This window comes from Rana temporaria, chromosome 5 (assembly GCF_905171775.1).
Source record: "Rana temporaria chromosome 5, aRanTem1.1, whole genome shotgun sequence".
Classification (NCBI taxonomy): Eukaryota; Metazoa; Chordata; class Amphibia; order Anura; family Ranidae; genus Rana; species Rana temporaria.
The window spans coordinates 427,033,657-427,053,911 of NC_053493.1; the positions used below are offsets into that span (position 1 = coordinate 427,033,657).

The 20,255-nt window shown below is 55.1% G+C and overlaps 1 protein-coding gene across 27 annotated transcripts in view; it reads left to right on the forward strand.

The window, feature by feature from the left end:
* NOS3 (nitric oxide synthase 3) overlaps window positions 1-20,255 on the forward strand; it is a 128,386-nt gene that overhangs the window by 94,260 nt on the left and 13,871 nt on the right. For all 27 annotated transcript variants that reach the window (XM_040355413.1, XM_040355387.1, XM_040355392.1 and 24 more), the window contains 8 exons: window positions 2,113-2,245; window positions 2,773-2,851; window positions 3,447-3,637; window positions 5,780-5,961; window positions 6,346-6,556; window positions 6,657-6,744; window positions 9,000-9,121; window positions 10,429-10,577. In XM_040355413.1, the coding sequence (XP_040211347.1) occupies window positions 2,113-2,245; window positions 2,773-2,851; window positions 3,447-3,637; window positions 5,780-5,961; window positions 6,346-6,556; window positions 6,657-6,744; window positions 9,000-9,121; window positions 10,429-10,577 (1,155 nt within the window). The remainder of the gene's footprint in view (window positions 1-2,112; window positions 2,246-2,772; window positions 2,852-3,446; window positions 3,638-5,779; window positions 5,962-6,345; window positions 6,557-6,656; window positions 6,745-8,999; window positions 9,122-10,428; window positions 10,578-20,255) is intronic.

Below are 20,255 nucleotides of genomic sequence, written 5' to 3' on the forward strand. Positions count from 1 at the left end.
GACATTTTCCCAGGAGCCCGGGTACACTCTCTTAGCGACTCACTACGTAGAGACCCCAGGACAAAACCCGCTCAGACAGACTCCCTACAGAATCCCTGAGGCAGTAAAAGAGGAGATGAGGAAGGAAATACAAGAAATGTTAAGACTGGGGATCATAGAACCATCTGACAGCCCCTGGGCCTCGCCCGTTGTCCTAGTACCCAAAAAGGACGGAACAACCCGATTCTGTGTCGATTACCGACGCCTCAATGACAAAACCGTGACAGATGCCTACCCCATGCCCCGAGTAGACGAGCTATTAGATCGTATTGCCAGGGGACGTTATCTGACCACAATCGATCTGTGCAAAGGGTATTGGCAGATTCCCCTGTCCAAAGAGGCTATCCTTAAGTCGGCATTTGTCACCCCATTTGGCTTATTCCAGTTCAAGGTCATGCCATTTGGGATGAAGAACGCCCCAGCCACATTTCAGCGCTTAGTGGACCGCCTCCTTGATGGCTTCCAGGATTTTGCTTGCGCGTACCTGGATGACATTGCGATCTATAGTGAGACTTGGGGGGAACACTTGAGGCATGTTGAGGCTGTACTGGATCAGATTAGGGCCGCCGGCCTAACCCTGAAGCCAGAAAAATGTAATTTCGGGATGGCAGAAGTCCAGTACTTGGGACACAGAGTGGGGTGTGGGAAACAACGACCAGAACCCGCTAAGGTTGAGGCTGTAGCCAATTGGCCAACTCCCCACACTAAGACCCAGGTACTGGCATTTCTAGGGACAGCGGGGTATTACAGAAAATTTGTCCCTGACTACAGTACCATTGCTAAACCCCTGACGGATTTGACCAAAAAGAATTTGCCTAGAGTAGTCCTGTGGTCTCCCGCCTGTGAAACAGCATTCCAAACCTTGAAACAAGCATTGATCAACGCACCTGTCCTATCTGCCCCCGTCCCTAACAAAAGATTTGTCGTTCATACAGATGCGTCCATGTATGGACTGGGGGCAGTTCTAAGCCAGATCGGGGAGGATGGAGGAGAACACCCTGTCGCGTACCTGAGTAGAAAACTATTACCCAGGGAAGTGAGCTACGCGGCCGTGGAAAAGGAATGTTTAGCCCTGGTTTGGGAAGCTCAGAAGCTCACACCCTACCTGTATGGTCAGGAATTCACCCTGATCACGGACCATAACCCACTAGTATGGCTGAACCGAGTAGCCGGAGATAATGGGCGCTTGCTAAGATGGAGCTTGGCCCTACAACCCTACAATTTTTCTATCTAATACCGCCCTGGCAGATTCAATGGGAATGCCGACGGCCTGTCCAGGCAAACTGAACTTTTACCCTAACAGCAGACCGGACATCCCCAAGTTGATCCGAAAAAGATCAATCCGGGTCTGCCGGAGTGTTCCACAAAGGGGGAGTAGTGTAACGGACACATGCATGCTGCCGAGACAGTTATAATGTTCGTGCAGGGGGACTACAAGGAACTGCATGGCTTGTCACAAGTGGATGTACCACAGTGTATTCTGAGCACAAAGGGTTAACTGGACAAGTATCTTTTCATTGCTGGAATGCTAATGTTCCCTTCGCATAGATAATGAACTCTCTTTTGTGTGCAGGTAAACAGCCCCCCTGTGAGGTGTATGCTGATGGGGATTATGTGTGAGTGATAATTGTTTTAAAGGTTAATTGAATTCTATGTGCCTGGCCAGGAAATGTTAAGTGGGGTGAGGTGCCGAAGCGGCTAGAGACTGGTCAAGTGATTAATTCAAGGAGATGTCATTGTTTCAGGGGGTCTGTGTTGAAGCCCCCTACTGGGAAAAGGGGAGGGCGGAAACTGTCATTGTTCTTGTAACAGTTGTAAGCAGATATAAGCAGGTGAAATATGCCAAATAAAGTCAGTCTGCTTGACCCTTCAAACGTAGCACGTCTCGTTTCTTGGAAGGGCGTTCGATGGGATATACCGGCGGTACCTGCATATCATAACTTGTCAGCAAAAAGGACGTCTCCAACGGCCGATACCCCTCACTACCAGTGGGTAGCCGTTACAATAACCCCCAACATTAGTGTCAGTAATAATAACCCCCAACATTGGTGTCGCGTCTTTTCTGTCCCCCAGGCGGCGTGTGACACGTTTTGTGTCGGTGACGACATCGATCTGAACGTTCAGGATTTCTTTAAGGCCAAAGGCAGCTGGCAGCGCTCAATGTACAGGATGTCCATCCAGGCCTCCTCCCCCGACCTCATCACAGGTATGACCCCGCCTCCTCCCCCGACCTCATCACAGGTATGACCCCGCCTCCACCCCGACCTCATGACAGGTATGACCCCGCCTCCTCCCCCGACCTCATCACAGGTATGACACCGCCTCCTCCCCCGACCTCATCACAGGTATGACCCCGCCTCCACCCCGACCTCATCACAGGTATGACCCCGCCTCCTCCCCCGATCTCATCACAGGTATGACCCCGCCTCCACCCCGACCTCATCACAGGTATGACCCCGCCTCCACCCCGACCTCATCACAGGTATGACCCCGCCTCCTTACCCGACCTCGTCACAGGTATGACCTAAACTCTGACCCCTGCCCTGACTTCATCCCAGGTATGACCCCACCTTTGCCCCCCTGACCTCATCACAGGTATGACCCCGCCTCCCCTCTCACTGACTTCATCTCACCTCGGGGGCCCCCCACCATGTCCACCTATCCCATATTCTGGACCCCTATTTGGTCCTCCTGGGTCCTGGGACTGCATTGATCGATGTTTGTCTCTCTCAGGACTCTCTCAGGTGCACAGGAGGAAAGTCTATGAGGCCGTCTTCCTATCCAGGGAGAACCTGCAGAGTGACCAGTCCAGGTGAGAATGGAGGATCGCAGCGCATGTGTGTGGTGTTCATAGTAACCAATCAGATTCTTCATTTTATCTATTACTCTTCACTGGGAAAGTGAGAGCTGAAATCTGATTGGTCATTAGGCACAGACACTTTATTTCCAGAGAGGAGATAAAGGGGGGTCATGTGACCTCCTGGACCCCTGAAACTGACAGATGATCCCCAACAACCATCTTTGATTGGCTCAGTGATCTCTGTACAGCACGGTGGTATATGTCAGAGCTATATAAATGTATATTAATAATAGTGGGTGACTGTGCGGGTGGGGGGGGGGGATTCCCACTTTAATAACATTTCCTTTTGGGGGGATTGGCTTGCTGTACCGGGATTGGCTCCAGTAGATCTGGTGATTGGTTGGATATTGGGGGTGGAATGTTGATTACCACTATCTCACCATAGTGGTGCTCTATTGGTACTGTCATTTCTGTTTTCAGCCACTAGGTGGGGGTCTTTGGTGAGTGTTTATGGAACATGTATCCTCCAATGTGTTCAAATAAAATCTTTCTTCTAAATAAAAAAGTTTCTTTCCTCCATTGTGATTGGTTCTTTCTGGTGTCTCAGCCGCTCCACCATCCTGCTAAAGTTGAACACAGAGGGGCAGAAGGAGCTCTGTTATTCCCCCGGTGACCATCTCGGGGTGTTCCCATGTAACCGGGAAGAGCTGGTCCTGACACTGCTGGAGAGGGTGGAGGACCCCCCGCCGGCGAATGACACCGTCCTGGTGGAGACGATGGAGAAAGACTCCAACAACCGTGAGTAGGGGATGCCGCCACCAGACGCTTTGCTTTTCCTGTGGGGTAGGTGGAGGGGTAGCAAAGGTTGTGTCTTCTGAAGGGGGCCCATAGAGTTTACAAGGCCATACCTACCCCCCCCCCCCATCTCCATCACTGGAGCCAATTGTAGAGTTCTCCTTGGGGTATAATGACTGGAGAGGAAGCCTTGGAGGAGATCAGATCTACAGTACAAAGTGGGGGGGGGTAATGGTGTTGGGGATGGGGGCCAGGTGTGCAGGAGTTATAGGAGGGGCTATGTGGGATGGAGGAAGGGCTATGTGGGTGGGGGGGGGGGGTAATGGTGTTGGAGATGGGGGCCAGGTGTGCAGGAGTTATAGGAGGGGCTATGTGGGGTGGAGGAGGGGCTATGTGGGTTGGGGAGGCTCTGTAGAAATGATGTGAAGCAGAAGTAATGGGAGACGAGGATTAGGAGGTTCAGAGGAGAGATAGCAGAAGTTGGAAGGTGAGGGAGACGAGTTTTGTGGGTTTGGAGGTTGGGTGTCAAGAAGGGGTAAAAGGAGTTGGGGAGATGTAGAAAAGGGGTTAAAAGGATTGGGGAGCTAGGTTAGAAGGAGGGGTAATAGGTGTTGGAGGGGGTTTGGGGGTTGGGTATATCCGAGGGATATTAGAAGTTGAGGGAAGGAGTGGAAGAGCTCTTATAAAGGTTGGGGAGCTAGGTGAGAAGGATGAGTGAGTGGGTTAGGTACAAAGGAGTAGTCTAGAGGGCTGTGGAGGAGGTTATGAAGGTTGAGGGAGTGGTTGCAAGTGTTGGGGTTATGAAGGTTGGGGGGGGGTTATGAAGCTGGTGGGGGAAGGTTTTAAGGGTTAGGGGGAGGTTATGAGGGTTGGGAGGAGATTATGAAGGTTGAGGGAGTGGTTGCAAGTATTGGGGGGGGGGGGTTATGAAGGTGGGGGGTTAAGGGTTAGGGGGAGGTTATGCAGGTTGGGGGGGGGTTATGAAGCTGGTGGGGGGAGGTTTTAAGGGTTAGGGGGAGGTTATGAGGGTTGGGAGGAGATTGTGAAGGTTGTGCGGTTGGTTGGGTAATGGGAGTTGAGTGGGTTAGGTTCAGAAAAGCAGTTATGAGGGTGGGGGGGAGTTATAGGTTGGGTAGGAGGTTATGAAGGTTGGGGGGTGGTTATAAAGGTTGGGTAGAAGGTTATGAAGGTTGAGGGGGGGGGGGGTGGTTATAAAGGTTGGGTAGGAGGTTATGAAGGTTATGGGGGGGGTGGTTATAAAGGTTGGGTAGGAGGTTATGAAGGTTGGGGGGGGGGTTGAGGAATGAGGGGGGGTTATGCAGGTTGGGGATGGTTATAAAGGTTGGGTAGGAGGTTATGAAGGTTGGGGGGGTGGTTATAAAGGTTGGGTGGGAGGTTATGAAGGTTGGGGGGGGGTTGAGGAATGAGGGGGGGGGTTATGCAGGTTGGGTAGGAGGTTATGAAGGTTGAGGGGGTGGTTATAAAGGTTGGGTAGGAGGTTATGAAGGTTGAGGGGGGGGGGGGCAGTTATAAAGGTTGGGTAGGAGGTTATGAAGGTTGGGGGAGGGGTGGTTATAAAGGTTGGGTAGGAGGTTATGAAGGTTGGGGGGGGGTGGTTATAAAGGTTGGGTAGGAGGTTATGAAGGTTGGGGGGGGGGTGGTTATAAAGGTTGGGTAGGAGGTTATGAAGGTTGGGGGGGGTGGTTATAAAGGTTGGGTAGGAGCTTATGACGGTTGAGGGGGGGTGGTTATAAAGGTTGGGTAGGAGGTTATGAAGGTTGGGGGGGGGGGTGGTTATAAAGGTTGGGTAGGAGGTTATGAAGGTTGGGGGGGGGGTGGTTATAAAGGTTGGGTAGGAGCTTATGACGGTTGAGGGGGGGTGGTTATAAAGGTTGGGTAGGAGGTTATGAAGGTTGAGGAGGGTTTGAGGACCAGAGGGGGGGGGGGTTATGCAGGTTGGGAGCTTTAGATACTGGTAGTAATGGGGTGGACATGTTAGCTGTAGGGCAGTTATTGGGGGAATGTGCAATCTGTAGCACTGGGTATGGGACTGACACTCGGGGGGGGGGGGCAGCTCTTTTCTTGCACCAGGATCCGGGTCTTTATGCACCAATCATTTCCTTTATTTCGTATCTCTGTTATCAGGATTGGGATCCGGACGGAAAGTCAACTGGGTCTCGGACACTCGGATCCCCCCCTGTACGTTGCGTCAGGCCCTGACCAATTACCTGGACATCACCACGCCCCCCACACCCCAGTTCCTGCAGCTGCTGAGTGTCCTGTGTGAGGACCCCACCGAGAGGCAGAGGCTGGAGACCCTGAGCCAGGTGAGGGCACTGAGCCAGGCTGGACCAATCAGGTTTCAGCATTTAATTCTCTAACCTTGAATCTGACCACTCCTTCTCTGATATCCGGTGATGTGCAATGATGCAATCAACCAATCAGATTGAACCTTTCACCAGTCTGGAGCCCTCTAGTATATATGACGGCTTCTGATTGGGTGAAATGTAATCGGTGTTTAGTGTCCCAGCAGAATCCTCACGGAGTCCAGGAACCCCCCGGGACCTTTTGGGGATGGGCCATGAGTGTGAAAGATGGAAGAATCCAGAATTTCCGGGGATTACTGATCTTTCTTTCTGATCTCGGTGGGTTTGGTGTGCAATTTGTTGTGGGAAATGTAACCGTGGTCACCTTCTCCCCCCCTCCCGCAGGACGCCCGGCAGTACGAGGAGTGGAAATGGTTCCGATGCCCCAATCTGGTGGAGGTTCTGGAGGAGTTCCCATCAATCTCCATCCCCAGTTCCCTCCTCCTCACACAGTTGCCTCTGCTCCAGGCCCGCTACTATTCCATCAGCTCCTCTATGGACACTTGCCCTGACCAGATCCACCTCACCGTGGCCGTAGTGTCGTACCGCACTCAGGGTGAGGGGCCCCCGGGGGCCACGATTGTGACATTGTCTGTATGTGGACATTATATAATCTGAGTGTCTGAAATTTGCTTTATCTCCATTATCTCCGGCAGAAAATAAAGGTCCTCTGCACTACGGGGTCTGCTCAACGTGGCTGGACCAGCTCTGCCTCGGCTCCTCCGTCCCTTGCTTCGTCCGCGGGTAAATATTCCACAATTCTACCGATACGCCAAATGCTCCTCCTCTAAAGGGGTGATTAGCAGAAACCAACCCAGCCCCTCCCCCACTCTCATCATTTCAGATGGTTCGGGGTTCAGCTGGCAGAGGAAGTCAGGGGCTTAGACCAGAGCAATGTATGGGGGGGGGGGGGGTACGGGCCGTGCGCATGCTCCAAATTAACCCGCAAGAAGCCAATACTTTCGACGTGAACATAAATGACGCCCAGCCCTATTCGCAAACGACTAACGCAAACAACGTAAAATTTTCTAAATTTGACGAGGGAATGACGTCCATACTTAACATTGTAAACGGCGGATCTGTACTGCGTCGGCCGGGCTTACGTTCGTGAATTCGCGTATCTAGCTGATTTACATATTTCTAGGCGTAAATCAGCGTACACGCCCCTAGTGGCCAGCGTAAATATGTAGTTAAGATACGACGGCGTAAGAGACTTACGCCGGTCGGATCTAATATAAATCTATGAGTAACTGATTCTAAGAATCAGGCGCATAGATACGACAGCTCGGACTCAGAGTTACGACGGCGTATCTGGAGATACGCCGGCGTAACTCGTACGAGAATCTGGGCCATAGAATGTATCATCACCATATCTGAAAGGAGAACAGGGCCACTCAGTAGAAGACCCGGCCCACTCAGTAGAAGACCAGGGCCACTCAGTAGAAGACCTGAGCCACTCAGTAGAAGACCAGGGCCACTCAGAAGAAGACACAGGCCACTCAGTAGAAGACCCAGACCACCCAATAGAAGATCTGATCCCACTCAGTAGAAGACCTGAGCCACCAAGTAGAAGACCTGAGCCACCCAGTAGAAGACCTAAGCCACTCAGTAAAAGACCAGGGCCACTCAGTAGAAGACCAGGGACACTCAGTAGTAGACCTGAGCCACTCAATAGAAAGACCCAGGCAACCCAGTAGAACACCCAGGTCACCCAGTAGAAGACCAGGGACACTCAGTAGAAGACCAGGGCCACTCAGTAGAAGACCAGGGCCATCCAGTAGAAGACCTGAGCCACTTAGTAGAAGACCAGGGCCATCCTGTAGAAGAGCAGGGCCACTCAGTAGAAGACCTGAGCCACTCAGTAGAAGACCCAGGCCATCCTGTAGAAGAGCAGGGCCACTCAGTAGAAGACCAGGGCCACCCAGTAGAAGACCAGGGCCACCCAGTAGAAGACCAGGGCCACCCAGTAGAAGACCAGGGCCACTCAGTAGAAGACCCGAGCCACTCAGTAGAAGACCAGGGCCATCCAGTAGAAGACCTGAGCCACTCAGTAGAAGACCAGGGCCATCCTGTAGAAGAGCAGGGCCACTCAGTAGAAGACCTGAGCCACTCAGTAGAAGACCCAGGCCATCCTGTTGAAGAGCAGGGCCACTCAGTAGAAGACCAGGGCCACCCAGTAGAAGACCAGGGCCACTCAGTAGAAGACCCGAGCCACTCAGTAGAAGACCCAGGCCATCCTGTTGAAGAGCAGGGCCACTCAGTAGAAGACCAGGGCCACCCAGTAGAAGACCAGGGCCACCCAGTAGAAGACCAGGGCCACTCAGTAGAAGACCCGGGCCACCCAGTAGAAGACCCGAGCCACCCAGTAGAAGACCAGGGCCACCCAGTAGAAGACCAGGGCTACTCAGTATAAGACCCAGGCTAGTCAGTAGAAGATCTGAGCCACTCAGTAGAAGACCAGGGCCACTCAGTAGAAGACCAGGGCCACTCAGTAGAAGACCAGGGCCACTCAGTAGAAGACCAGGGCCACTCAGTAGAAGACCAGGGACACTCAGTAGAAGACCAGGGCCACTCAGTAGAAGGCACAGGCCACTCAGTAGAAAACCCAGGCCACCCAATATAAGACCTGATCCCACTCAGTAGGAGACCAGGGCCACTCAGTAGAAGACCAGGGCCATCCTGTAGAAGACCAGGGCCACTCAGTAGAAGACCTGAGCCACTCAATAGAAGACCTGATGCAACCCGGGGGGAGACTTATGCCACCCATGAGAAGACCTGGGGGCACATGCCCTGGGTGCCAGGTTCTAGCAATGCCCCTGAATGATGCATACTACTACTATTACATACATTCTATGAATGGGCTACAAATGGTGTGACCTCCAGGTATAGAGATAAGGGGAGGGGGGGTTGTCCATGTCTAGCAATGCCATAGGTAACAGGGTGCTGCCGCCTCTGGTCACATGTCACCTTACCCTGTATCTGTCTGTCTTCCTCCACAGAGCCCCCACTTTTCACCTCCCAGCAGATACAAAAGCCCCCTGCATTCTTGTGGGCCCCGGAACCGGAATTGCCCCCTTCAGAGGGTTCTGGCAGCAGAGACTGTATGACATTGAAAACAAAGGTGAGCAAATCTCCAACATTCCCCATTTCTTAAAGCAGAACTCCAGACAAATATTCATAATTTCATCATTCAATCCATTGTAAGAACCTGAATATAACACGGAGTCAATCCGTTGTGCTGCAATGCAAGAAGCATGCTGAGAGGAGGAGAGAGCGGAGGAATGAGCTTCATCGTCTTTGTTCAGTTCACTAACCAATCACAGGCTGGGGGGAGGGGCAAGGCCTTTAAGTGGTTATTGAACTGCAGCAGAGGAGAATCAGGTCTCCTGTCCTGTCAGAAAGGGCAACTCTGTGTAAATCTCAGAAGTGGTGGGCTCATTGCTGAACAATGGTCAGTATGTGACCCCGCAGGAGGGGGGCAGTAGAGGTACCGGGGGGGGGATTCATTACCATTGTGTGATGGGTCTGCGCAGCCGTCATCGTGGGATCCATCCTGAACGTTGGTGAGTGTTATAAGAGCGCCACCTGGTGGCAGAGATGTGAGACGCGGACGTACCACCCTACTGCTCATGTTCTCCATCTACAGGACCTGCAGCCCAAAAAATAATTCACTCTGAAACCGATCGTCTAATTTCATATCCAGAGTTTCATGAGAGGCGGAAAAAGAAGACAGATAGCTAGATCCAGGTAGCCGGGCGCATCTTTGAGGCGGCGTAGCGTAGTGTATTTACGCTACGCCGCCGTAAGTCAGAGAGGCAAGTGCTGTATTCACAAACCACTTGCCTTCCGTGTACATATCCCAGTGTGCATTGCGCCTAAGTACGCCGCAAGGACGTATTGGTTTCGACGTGAACGTAAATTATGTCCAGCCCCATTCACGGACGACTTACGCAAACGACGTAAAAATTAAAAATTTCGACGCGGGAAAGATGGCCATACTTAGCATTGACTACGCCAGCTATTTGTTAGACTAACTTTACGCCGGAAAAAGCCTTACATAAACGACGTAAAAAAAATGCGCCGGGCACACGTACGTTCGTGAATAGGCGTATCTAGTCATTTACATATTCTACGCCGAACTCAACGGAAGCGCCAGTGGAAAAATTGCACCCTAAGATACGACGGCGTAGGAGACTTACGCCGCTCGTATCTTAGCCTAATTTAAGTGTATCTGGTTTCCAGAATACGCTTAAACTTAGGACGGCGTAGATTCAGAGTTACGCCGGCGTATCTACTGATACACCGGCGTAAAGCTACCTGATTCTAGCTAAGAATGCCCCCAAAATGAAAGAAATGTATATAACGTTCCCGGGGGGGGGGGTTCTGCGCATTGGTGCCCCTTCTCAGCCGTTCTTCTTGCCCCCCCAGATGTGGTTCCCGGTGAAATGACGCTGGTCTTCGGCTCCCGCTGTGCAGAACTCGATCACATCTACAAGGAGGAAACCTACGACGCCCGGCAGAGAGGAGCCTTCACCGAGATCTACACCGCCTTCTCCCGCCAGCCCGACTGCCCCAAGGTGAGGAGCAAGTCTATGGAGATTCTAGAGGAGCCGACACATTCACATTCCTAGAGACATCCCACACTAGGCAGCAGTCTGACTCTACCCCACTGTTCTTCTCTGACTGTATCAAGCTCCAGAGAGCCTCGTCCATAAAGGTCTAGAACACAAGTCTCCAAACTGTGGCCTAGGGGCCAGATGCGGCCCTTTGCTTGCTTTTATCAGGCCCTTGAGCCACTATTTCATCCACTGACCCTAATGAATGGGCACAATTCTTCCCACTGGCACCAGCGATGGGGCACAATTCCTCCCACTGGCACCAACGATGGGGCACAATTCCTTCCATTGGCACCAGCAATGGGGCACAATTCCTCGCACTGGCACCAGCAATGGGGCACAATTCCTCGCACTGGCACCAATGATGAGGCACAATTCCCCCCACTGGCACCAACGATGGGGCACAATTCTTCCCACTGGTGCCAGCGATGGGGCACAATTCCCTCTGTGGTGGATTAGGGAAAAAATAAGTTGAGCTTATAGCCCTGAGATTGGATCAGGGAAATCAATTAATTAATGAGTCTCTATCACCTCCACTGGCGCCAGCGATGGGGCACAATTCCTCGCACTGACATCAACAATTGGACCCACTGGCATCAACAATGGGGCACAATTCCTCTCACTGACACCAAATATGGGGCATTGTTTTTTCCCACTGGTGTCGGGACCTTTTATACTCCCAATGGCCACAGTCCGGCCCCCCTGAAGTCTGAAAGACAGTAAACTGGATCCTTGTTTAGAAAGTTTGGAGACCCCCCTGCTCTAGAAGTTCAATCGTCCATTTCCAGGCATCACCTTTTTTGGGGGGTTTTAGTTTTTTAGACTTGGCAGGAAAGGGCGTGTGTCGTGGTGAACGGGGCAGGAAAGGGTTTGTGTCGTGGTGAACGGAGCAGGAAAGGGTTTGTGTCGTGGTGAACGGGGCAGGAAAGGGTTTGTGTCGTGGTGAACGGGGCAGGAAAGGGTTTGTGTCGTGGTGGACGGGGCAGGAAAGGGTTTGTGTCGTGGTGGACGGGGCAGGAAAGGGTTGGTGTCGTGGTGAACGGAGCAGGAAAGGGTTTGTGTCGTGGTGGACGGGGCAGGAAAGGGTTTGTGTCGTGGTGGACGGGGCAGGAAAGGGTTGGTGTCGTGGTGAACGGGGCAGGAAAGGTTTTGTGTCGTGGTGAACGGGGCAGGAAAGGGTTTGTGTCGTGGTGAATGGGGCGGGAAAGGGTTTGTGTCGTGGTGGACGGGGCAGGAAAGGGTTGGTGTTGTGGTGAACGGAGCAGGAAAGGGTTGGTGTCGTGGTGGACGGGGCAGGAAAGGGTTTGTGTCGTGGTGGACGGGGCAGGAAAGGGTTGGTGTTGTGGTGAACGGGGCAGGAAAGGGTTGGTGTTGTGGTGGACGGGGCAGGAAAGGGTTGGTGTCGTGGTGGACGGGGCAGGAAAGGGTTGGTGTCGTGGTGGACGGGGCAGGAAAGGGTTGGTGTCATGGTGGACGGGGCAGGAAAGGGTTGGTGTCGTGGTGAACGGGGCAGGAAAGGGTTTGTGTCGTGGTGGACGGGGCAGGAAAGGGTTTGTGTCGTGGTGAACGGGGCAGGAAAGGGTTTGTGTCGTGGTGAACGGGGCAGGAAAGGGTTTGTGTCGTGGTGAACGGGGCAGGAAAGGGTTTGTGTCGTGGTGAACGGGGCAGGAAAGGGTTTGTGTCGTGGTGAACGGGGCAGGAAAGGGTTTGTGTCGTGGTGAACGGGGCAGGAAAGGGTTTGTGTCGTGGTGAACGGGGCAGGAAAGGGTTTGTGTCGTGGTGAACGGGGCGGGAAAGGGTTTGTGCCGTGGTGAACGGGGCAGGAAAGGGTTTGTGTCGTGGTGGACGGGGCAGGAAAGGGTTGGTGTCGTGGTGAACGGAGCAGGAAAGGGTTGGTGTCGTGGTGGACGGGGCAGGAAAGGGTTGGTGTCGTGGTGAACGGGGCAGGAAAGGGTTTGTGTCGTGGTGAACGGGGCAGGAAAGGGTTGGTGCCGTGGTGAACGGGGCAGGAAAGGGTTTGTGTCGTGGTGGACGGGGCAGGAAAGGGTTGGTGTCGTGGTGAACGGAGCAGGAAAGGGTTGGTGTCGTGGTGGACGGGGCAGGAAAGGGTTGGTGTCGTGGTGAACGGGGCAGGAAAGGGTTTGTGTCGTGGTGAACGGGGCAGGAAAGGGTTTGTGTCGTGATGAACGGGGCAGGAAAGGGTTGGTGTCATGGTGAACGGGGCAGGAAAGGGTTGGTGTCGTGGTGAACGGGGCAGGAAAGGGTTTGTTTCCTGGTGAACGGGGCAGGAAAGGGTTTGTGCCGTGGTGAACGGGGCAGGAAAGGGTTGGTGTCATGGTGAACGGGGCAGGAAAGGGTTGGTGTCGTGGTGAACGGGGCAGGAAAGGGTTTGTGTCGTGGTGGACGGGGCAGGAAAGGGTTGGTGTCGTGGTGAACGGGGCAGGAAAGGGTTTGTGTCGTGGTGAACGGGGCAGGAAAGGGTTGGTGTCGTGGTGATCGGGGCAGGAAAGGGTTTGTGTCGTGGTGAACGGGGCAGGAAAGGGTTTGTGTCGTGGTGGACGGGGCAGGAAAGGGTTGGTGTCGTGGTGAACGGGGCAGGAAAGGGTTGGTGTCGTGGTGAACGGGGCAGGAAAGGGTTGGTGTCGTGGTGAACGGGGCAGGAAAGGGTTGGTGTCGTGGTGGACGGGGCAGGAAAGGGTTGGTGTCATGGTGAACGGGGCAGGAAAGGGTTGGTGTCGTGGTGAACGGGGCAGGAAAGGGTTGGTGTCGTGGTGAACGGGGCAGGAAAGGGTTGGTGTCGTGGTGAACGGGGCAGGAAAGGGTTTGTGTCGTGGTGAACGGGGTGGGAAAGGGTTTGTGTCGTGGTGAACGGGGTGGGAAAGGGTTTGTGTTGTGGTGAACGGGGCGGGAAAGGGTTGGTGTCGTGGTGAACGGGGCAGGAAAGGGTTGGTGTCGTGGTGAACGGGGCAGGAAAGGGTTTGTGTCGTGGTGAACGGGGCAGGAACGGGTTCATGGTGAACGGGGCAGGAAAGGGTTTGTGTCGTGGTGAACGGGGCAGGAAAGGGTTTGTGTCGTGGTGAACGGGGCAGGAAAGGGTTTGTGTCGTGGTGAACGGGGCAGGAACGGGTTCATGGTGAACGGGGCAGGAAAGGGTTGGTGTTGTGGTGAACGGGGCAGGAACGGGTTCATGGTGAACGGGGCAGGAAAGGGTTTGTGTCGTGGTGAACGGGGCAGGAAAGGGTTGGTGTTGTGGTGAACGGGGCAGGAACGGGTTCATGGTGAACGGGGCAGGAAAGGGTTGGGGCGTGGTGGACGGGGCAGGAAAGGGTTTGTGTCGTGGTGAACGGGGCAGGAAAGGGTTGGTGTCGTGGTGAACGGAGCAGGAAAGGGTTGGTGTCGTGGTGGACGGGGCAGGAAAGGGTTGGTGTCATGGTGGACGGGGCAGGAAAGGGTTGGTGCCGTGGTGAACGGGGCAGGAAAGGGTTTGTGTCGTGGTGGACGGGGCAGGAAAGGGTTGGTGTCGTGGTGAACGGAGCAGGAAAGGGTTGGTGTCGTGGTGGACGGGGCAGGAAAGGGTTGGTGTTGTGGTGGACGGGGCAGGAAAGGGTTGGTGTCGTGGTGGACGGGGCAGGAAAGGGTTGGTGTCGTGGTGGACGGGGCAGGAAAGGGTTGGTGCCGTGGTGAACGGGGCAGGAAAGGGTTGGTGTCGTGGTGAACGGGGCAGGAAAGGGTTGGTGTCGTGGTGAACGGGGCAGGAAAGGGTTTGTGTCGTGGTGAACGGGGCAGGAAAGGGTTGGTGTCGTGGTGAACGGGGCAGGAAAGGGTTTGTGTCGTGGTGAACGGAGCAGGAAAGGGTTTGTGTCGTGGTGGACGGGGCAGGAAAGGGTTGGTGTCGTGGTGAACGGGGCAGGAAAGGGTTTGTGTCGTGGTGAACGGGGCAGGAAAGGGTTGGTGTCGTGGTGATCGGGGCAGGAAAGGGTTTGTGTCGTGGTGAACGGAGCAGGAAAGGGTTTGTGTCGTGGTGAACGGGGCAGGAAAGGGTTTGTGTCGTGGTGAACGGGGTGGGAAAGGGTTTGTGTTGTGGTGAACGGGGCGGGAAAGGGTTGGTGTCGTGGTGAACGGGGCAGGAAAGGGTTGGTGTCGTGGTGAATGGGGCAGGAAAGGGTTTGTGTGGTGGTGAACGGGACAGGAAAGGGTTTGTGTCGTGGTGAATGGGGCAGGAAAGGGTTTGTGTTGTGGTGAACGGGGCAGGAAAGGGTTTGTGTCGTGGTGAACGGGACAGGAAAGGGTTTGTGTCGTGGTGAACGGGGCAGGAAAGGGTTTGTGTCGTGGTGAACGGGGCAGGAAAGGGTTTGTGTCGTGGTGAACGGGGCAGGAAAGGGTTGGTGTCATGGTGAACGGGGCAGGAAAGGGTTTGTGTCGTGGTGAACGGGGCAGGAAAGGGTTTGTGTCGTGGTGAACGGGGCAGGAAAGGGTTTGTGACGTGGTGAACGGGGCAGGAAAGGGTTTGTGTCGTGGTGAACGGGGCAGGAAAGGGTTTGTGTCGTGGTGAACGGGGCAGGAACGGGTTGTGTCGTGGTGAACGGGGCAGGAAAGGGTTTGTGTCGTGGTGAACGGGGCAGGAAAGGGTTTGTGTCGTGGTGAACGGGGCAGGAAAGGGTTGGTGTCGTGGTGAACGGGACAGGAAAGGGTTTGTGTCGTGGTGAACGGGGCAGGAAAGGGTTTGTGTTGTGGTGAACGGGGCAGGAAAGGGTTTGTGTCATGGTGAACGGGGCAGGAAAGGGTTTGTGTTGTGGTGAACGGGGCAGGAAAGGGTTGGTGTCGTGGTGAACGGGGCAGGAAAGGGTTTGTGTCGTGGTGAACGGGGCAGGAAAGGGTTGGTGTCGTGGTGAACGGGGCAGGAACGGGTTCATGGTGAACGGGGCAGGAAAGGGTTGGGGCGTGGTGGACAGGGCAGGAAAGGGTTTGTGTCGTGGTGAACGGGGCAGGAAAGGGTTGGTGTCGTGGTGAACGGAGCAGGAAAGGGTTGGTGTCGTGGTGGACGGGGCAGGAAAGGGTTGGTGTCATGGTGGACGGGGCAGGAAAGGGTTGGTGCCGTGGTGAACGGGGCAGGAAAGGGTTTGTGTCGTGGTGGACGGGGCAGGAAAGGGTTGGTGTCGTGGTGAACGGAGCAGGAAAGGGTTGGTGTCGTGGTGGACGGGGCAGGAAAGGGTTGGTGTTGTGGTGGACGGGGCAGGAAAGGGTTGGTGTCGTGGTGGACGGGGCAGGAAAGGGTTGGTGTCGTGGTGGACGGGGCAGGAAAGGGTTGGTGTCATGGTGGACGGGGCAGGAAAGGGTTGGTGTCGTGGTGAACGGGGCAGGAAAGGGTTTGTGTCGTGGTGAACGGAGCAGGAAAGGGTTTGTGTCGTGGTGGACGGGGCAGGAAAGGGTTGGTGTCGTGGTGAACGGGGCAGGAAAGGGTTTGTGTCGTGGTGAACGGGGCAGGAAAGGGTTGGTGTCGTGGTGATCGGGGCAGGAAAGGGTTTGTGTCGTGGTGAACGGAGCAGGAAAGGGTTTGTGTCGTGGTGAACGGGGTGGGAAAGGGTTTGTGTTGTGGTGAACGGGGCGGGAAAGGGTTGGTGTCGTGGTGAACGGGGCAGGAAAGGGTTGGTGTCGTGGTGAATGGGGCAGGAAAGGGTTTGTGTGGTGGTGAACGGGACAGGAAAGGGTTTGTGTCGTGGTGAATGGGGCAGGAAAGGGTTTGTGTCGTGGTGAACGGGGCAGGAAAGGGTTTGTGTCGTGGTGAACGGGACAGGAAAGGGTTTGTGTCGTGGTGAACGGGGCAGGAAAGGGTTTGTGTCGTGGTGAACGGGGCAGGAAAGGGTTTGTGTCGTGGTGAACGGGGCAGGAAAGGGTTGGTGTCATGGTGAACGGGGCAGGGAAGGGTTTGTGTCGTGGTGAACGGGGCAGGAAAGGGTTTGTGTCGTGGTGAACGGGGCAGGAAAGGGTTTGTGACGTGGTGAACGGGGCAGGAAAGGGTTTGTGTCGTGGTGAACGGGGCAGGAAAGGGTTTGTGTCGTGGTGAACGGGGCAGGAACGGGTTGTGTCGTGGTGAACGGGGCAGGAAAGGGTTTGTGTCGTGGTGAACGGGGCAGGAAAGGGTTTGTGTCGTGGTGAACGGGGCAGGAAAGGGTTGGTGTCGTGGTGAACGGGGCAGGAAAGGGTTTGTGTCGTGGTGAACGGGGCAGGAAAGGGTTTGTGTCGTGGTGAACGGGGCAGGAAAGGGTTTGTGTTGTGGTGAACGGGGCAGGAAAGGGTTTGTGTCATGGTGAACGGGGCAGGAAAGGGTTGGTGTCGTGGTGAACGGGGCAGGAAAGGGTTTGTGTTGTGGTGAACGGGGCAGGAAAGGGTTGGTGTCGTGGTGAACGGGGCAGGAAAGGGTTGGTGTCGTGGTGAACGGGGCAGGAACGGGTTCATGGTGAACGGGGCAGGAAAGGGTTGGGGCGTGGTGGACAGGGCAGGAAAGGGTTTGTGTCGTGGTGAACGGGGCAGGAAAGGGTTTGTGTCGTGGTGAACGGGGCAGGAAAGGGTTTGTGTCGTGGTGAACGGGGCAGGAAAGGGTTTGTGTGGTGGTGAACGGGGCAGGAAAGGGTTTGTGTCGTGGTGAACGGGGCAGGAAAGGGTTTGTGTCGTGGTGAACGGGGCAGGAAAGGGGTTGTGTTGTGGTGAACGGGGCAGGAAAGGGTTTGTGTCGTGGTGAAGGGGGCAGGAAAGGGTTAGTGTCGTGGTGAACGGGGCAGGAAAGGGTTGGTGTCGTGGTGAACGGGGCAGGAAAGGGTTGGTGGTGAACGGGGCAGGAAAGGGTTTGTGTCGCGGTGAACGGGGCAGGAAAGGGTTTGTGTCGTGGTGAACGGGGCAGGAAAGGGTTTGTGTCATGGTGAACGGGGCAGGAAAGGGTTTGTGTCGTGGTGAACGGGGCAGGAAAGGGTTTGTTTCCTGGTGAACGGGGCAGGAAAGGGTTTGTGTCGTGGTGAACGGGGCAGGAAAGGGTTTGTGTCGTGGTGAACGGGGCAGGAAAGGGTTTGTGTCGTGGTGAACGGGGCAGGAAAGGGTTTGTGTCGTGGTGAACGGGGCAGGAAAGGGTTGGTGTCGTGGTGAACGGGGTGGGAAAGGGTTTGTGTTGTGGTGAACGGGGCAGGAAAGGGTTTGTGTCGTGGTGAACGGGGCAGGAAAGGGTTGGTGTCGTGGTGAACGGGGCAGGAACGGGTTCATGGTGAACGGGGCAGGAAAGGGTTGGGGCGTGGTGGACAGGGCAGGAAAGGGTTTGTGTCATGGTGAACGGGGCAGGAAAGGGTTTGTGTCGTGGTGAACGGGGCAGGAAAGGGTTTGTGTCATTGGTGAACGGGGCAGGAAAGGGTTTGTGTCGTGGTGAACGGGGCAGGAAAGGGTTTGTGTCGTGGTGAACGGGGCAGGAAAGGGTTTGTCATGGTGAACGGGGCAGGAAAGGGTTTGTGTCGTGGTGAACGGGGCAGGAAAGGGTTTGTGTCGTGGTGAACGGGGCAGGAAAGGGTTTGTGTCGTGGTGAACGGGGCAGGAAAGGGTTTGTGTCGTGGTGAACGGGGCAGGAAAGGGTTTGTGTCGTGGTGAACGGGGCAGGAAAGGGTTTGTGTCGTGGTGAACGGGGCAGGAAAGGGTTTGTGTCGTGGTGAACGGGGCAGGAAAGGGTTTGTCATGGTGAACGGGGCAGGAAAGGGTTTGTGTCGTGGTGAACGGGGCAGGAAAGGGTTGGTGTCGTGGTGGACGGGGCAGGAAAGGGTTTGTGTCGTGGTGAACGGGGCAGGAAAGGGTTGGTGTCGTGGTGAACGGGGCAGGAAAGGGTTTGTGTCGTGGTGAACGGGGCAGGAAAGGGTTTGTGTCGTGGTGAACGGGGCAGGAAAGGGTTTGTGTCATTGGTGAACGGGGCAGGAAAGGGGTTGTGTTGTGGTGAACGGGGCAGGAAAGGGTTTGTGTCGTGGTGAAGGGGGCAGGAAAGGGTTTGTGTCGTGGTGAACGGGGCAGGAAAGGGTTGGTGGTGAACGGGGCAGGAAAGGGTTTGTGTCGTGGTGAACGGGGCAGGAAATGGTTTGTGTCGTGGTGAACAGGGCAGGAGGCAGGAAAGGGTTTGTGTCGTGGTGAACGGGGCAGGAAAGGGTTTGTGTCGTGGTGAATGGGTGGGAAAGGGTTTGTGTCGTGGTGGACGGGGCAGGAAAGGGTTGGTGTCGTGGTGAACGGGGCAGGAAAGGGTTGGTGTCGTGGTGAACGGGGCAGGAAAGGGTTTGTGTCGTGGTGAACGGGGCAGGAAAGGGTTGGTGTCGTGGTGAACGGGGCAGCAAAGGGTTTGTGTCGTGGTGAACGGGGCAGGAAAGGGTTTGTGTCGTGGTGAACGGGGCAGGAAAGGGTTTGTGTCGTGGTGAACGGGGCAAGAGGCAGGAAAGGGTTAGTGTTGTGGTGAACGGGGCAGGAAAGGGTTGGTGTCGTGGTGAACGGGGCAGAAAAGGGTTTGTGTTGTGGTGAATGGGGCGGGAAAGGGTTTGTGTCGTGGTGAACGGGGCAGGAAAGGGTTTGTGTCGTGGTGAACGGGGCAGGAAAGGGTTGGTGTCGTGGTGAACGGGGCAGGAAAGGGTTTGTGTCCTGGTGAACGGGGCAGGAAAGGGTTTGTGTCGTGGTGAACGGGGCAGGAAAGGGTTGGTGTCGTGGTGAACGGGGCAGGAAAGGGTTTGTTTCCTGGTGAACGGGGCAGGAAAGGGTTGGTGTCGTGGTGAACGGAGCAGGAAAGGGTTTGTGTCGTGGTGGACGGGGCAGGAAAGGGCGTGTGTCGTGGTAAACGGGGCAGGAAAGGGTTTGTGTCGTGATGAACGGGGCAAGAGGCAGGAAAGGGTTTGTGTCGTGGTGAACGGGGCAGGAAAGGGTTTGTGTCGTGGTGAACGGGGCAGGAAAGGGTTTGTGTCGTGTTGAACGGGGCAGGAAAGGGTTTGTGTCGTGGTGAACGGGGCAGGAAAAGGTTTGTGTCGTGGTGAACGGGGCAGCAAAGGGTTTGTGTCGTGGTGAACGGGGCAGGAAAAGGTTTGTGTCATGGTGAAAGGGGCAGGAAAGGGTTTGTGTCATGGTGAAAGGGGCAGGAAAGGGTTGGTGTCGTGGTGAACGGGGCAGGAAAGGGTTTGTGTCGTGGTGAACGGGGCAGGAAAGGGTTTGTGTCGTGGTGAACGGGGCAGGAAAGGGTTTGTGTCGTGGTGAACGGGGCAGGAAAAGGTTTGTGTCGTGGTGAACGGGGCAGGAAAGGGTTGGTGTCGTGGTGAACGGGGCAGCAAAGGGTTTGTGTCGTGGTGAACGGGGCAGGAAAAGGTTTGTGTCATGGTGAAAGGGGCAGGAAAGGGTTTGTGTCATGGTGAAAGGGGCAGGAAAGGGTTGGTGTCGTGGTGAACGGGGCAGGAAAGGGTTTGTGTCGTGGTGAACAGGGCAGGAAAGGGTTTGTGTCATGGTGAAAGGGGCAGGAAAGGGTTTGTGTCATGGTGAAAGGGGCAGGAAAGGGTTTGTGTCATGGTGAAAGGGGCAGGAAAGAGTTTGTGTCGTGGTGAACGGGGCAGGAAAGGGTTTGTGTCGTGGTGAACGGGGCAGGAAAGG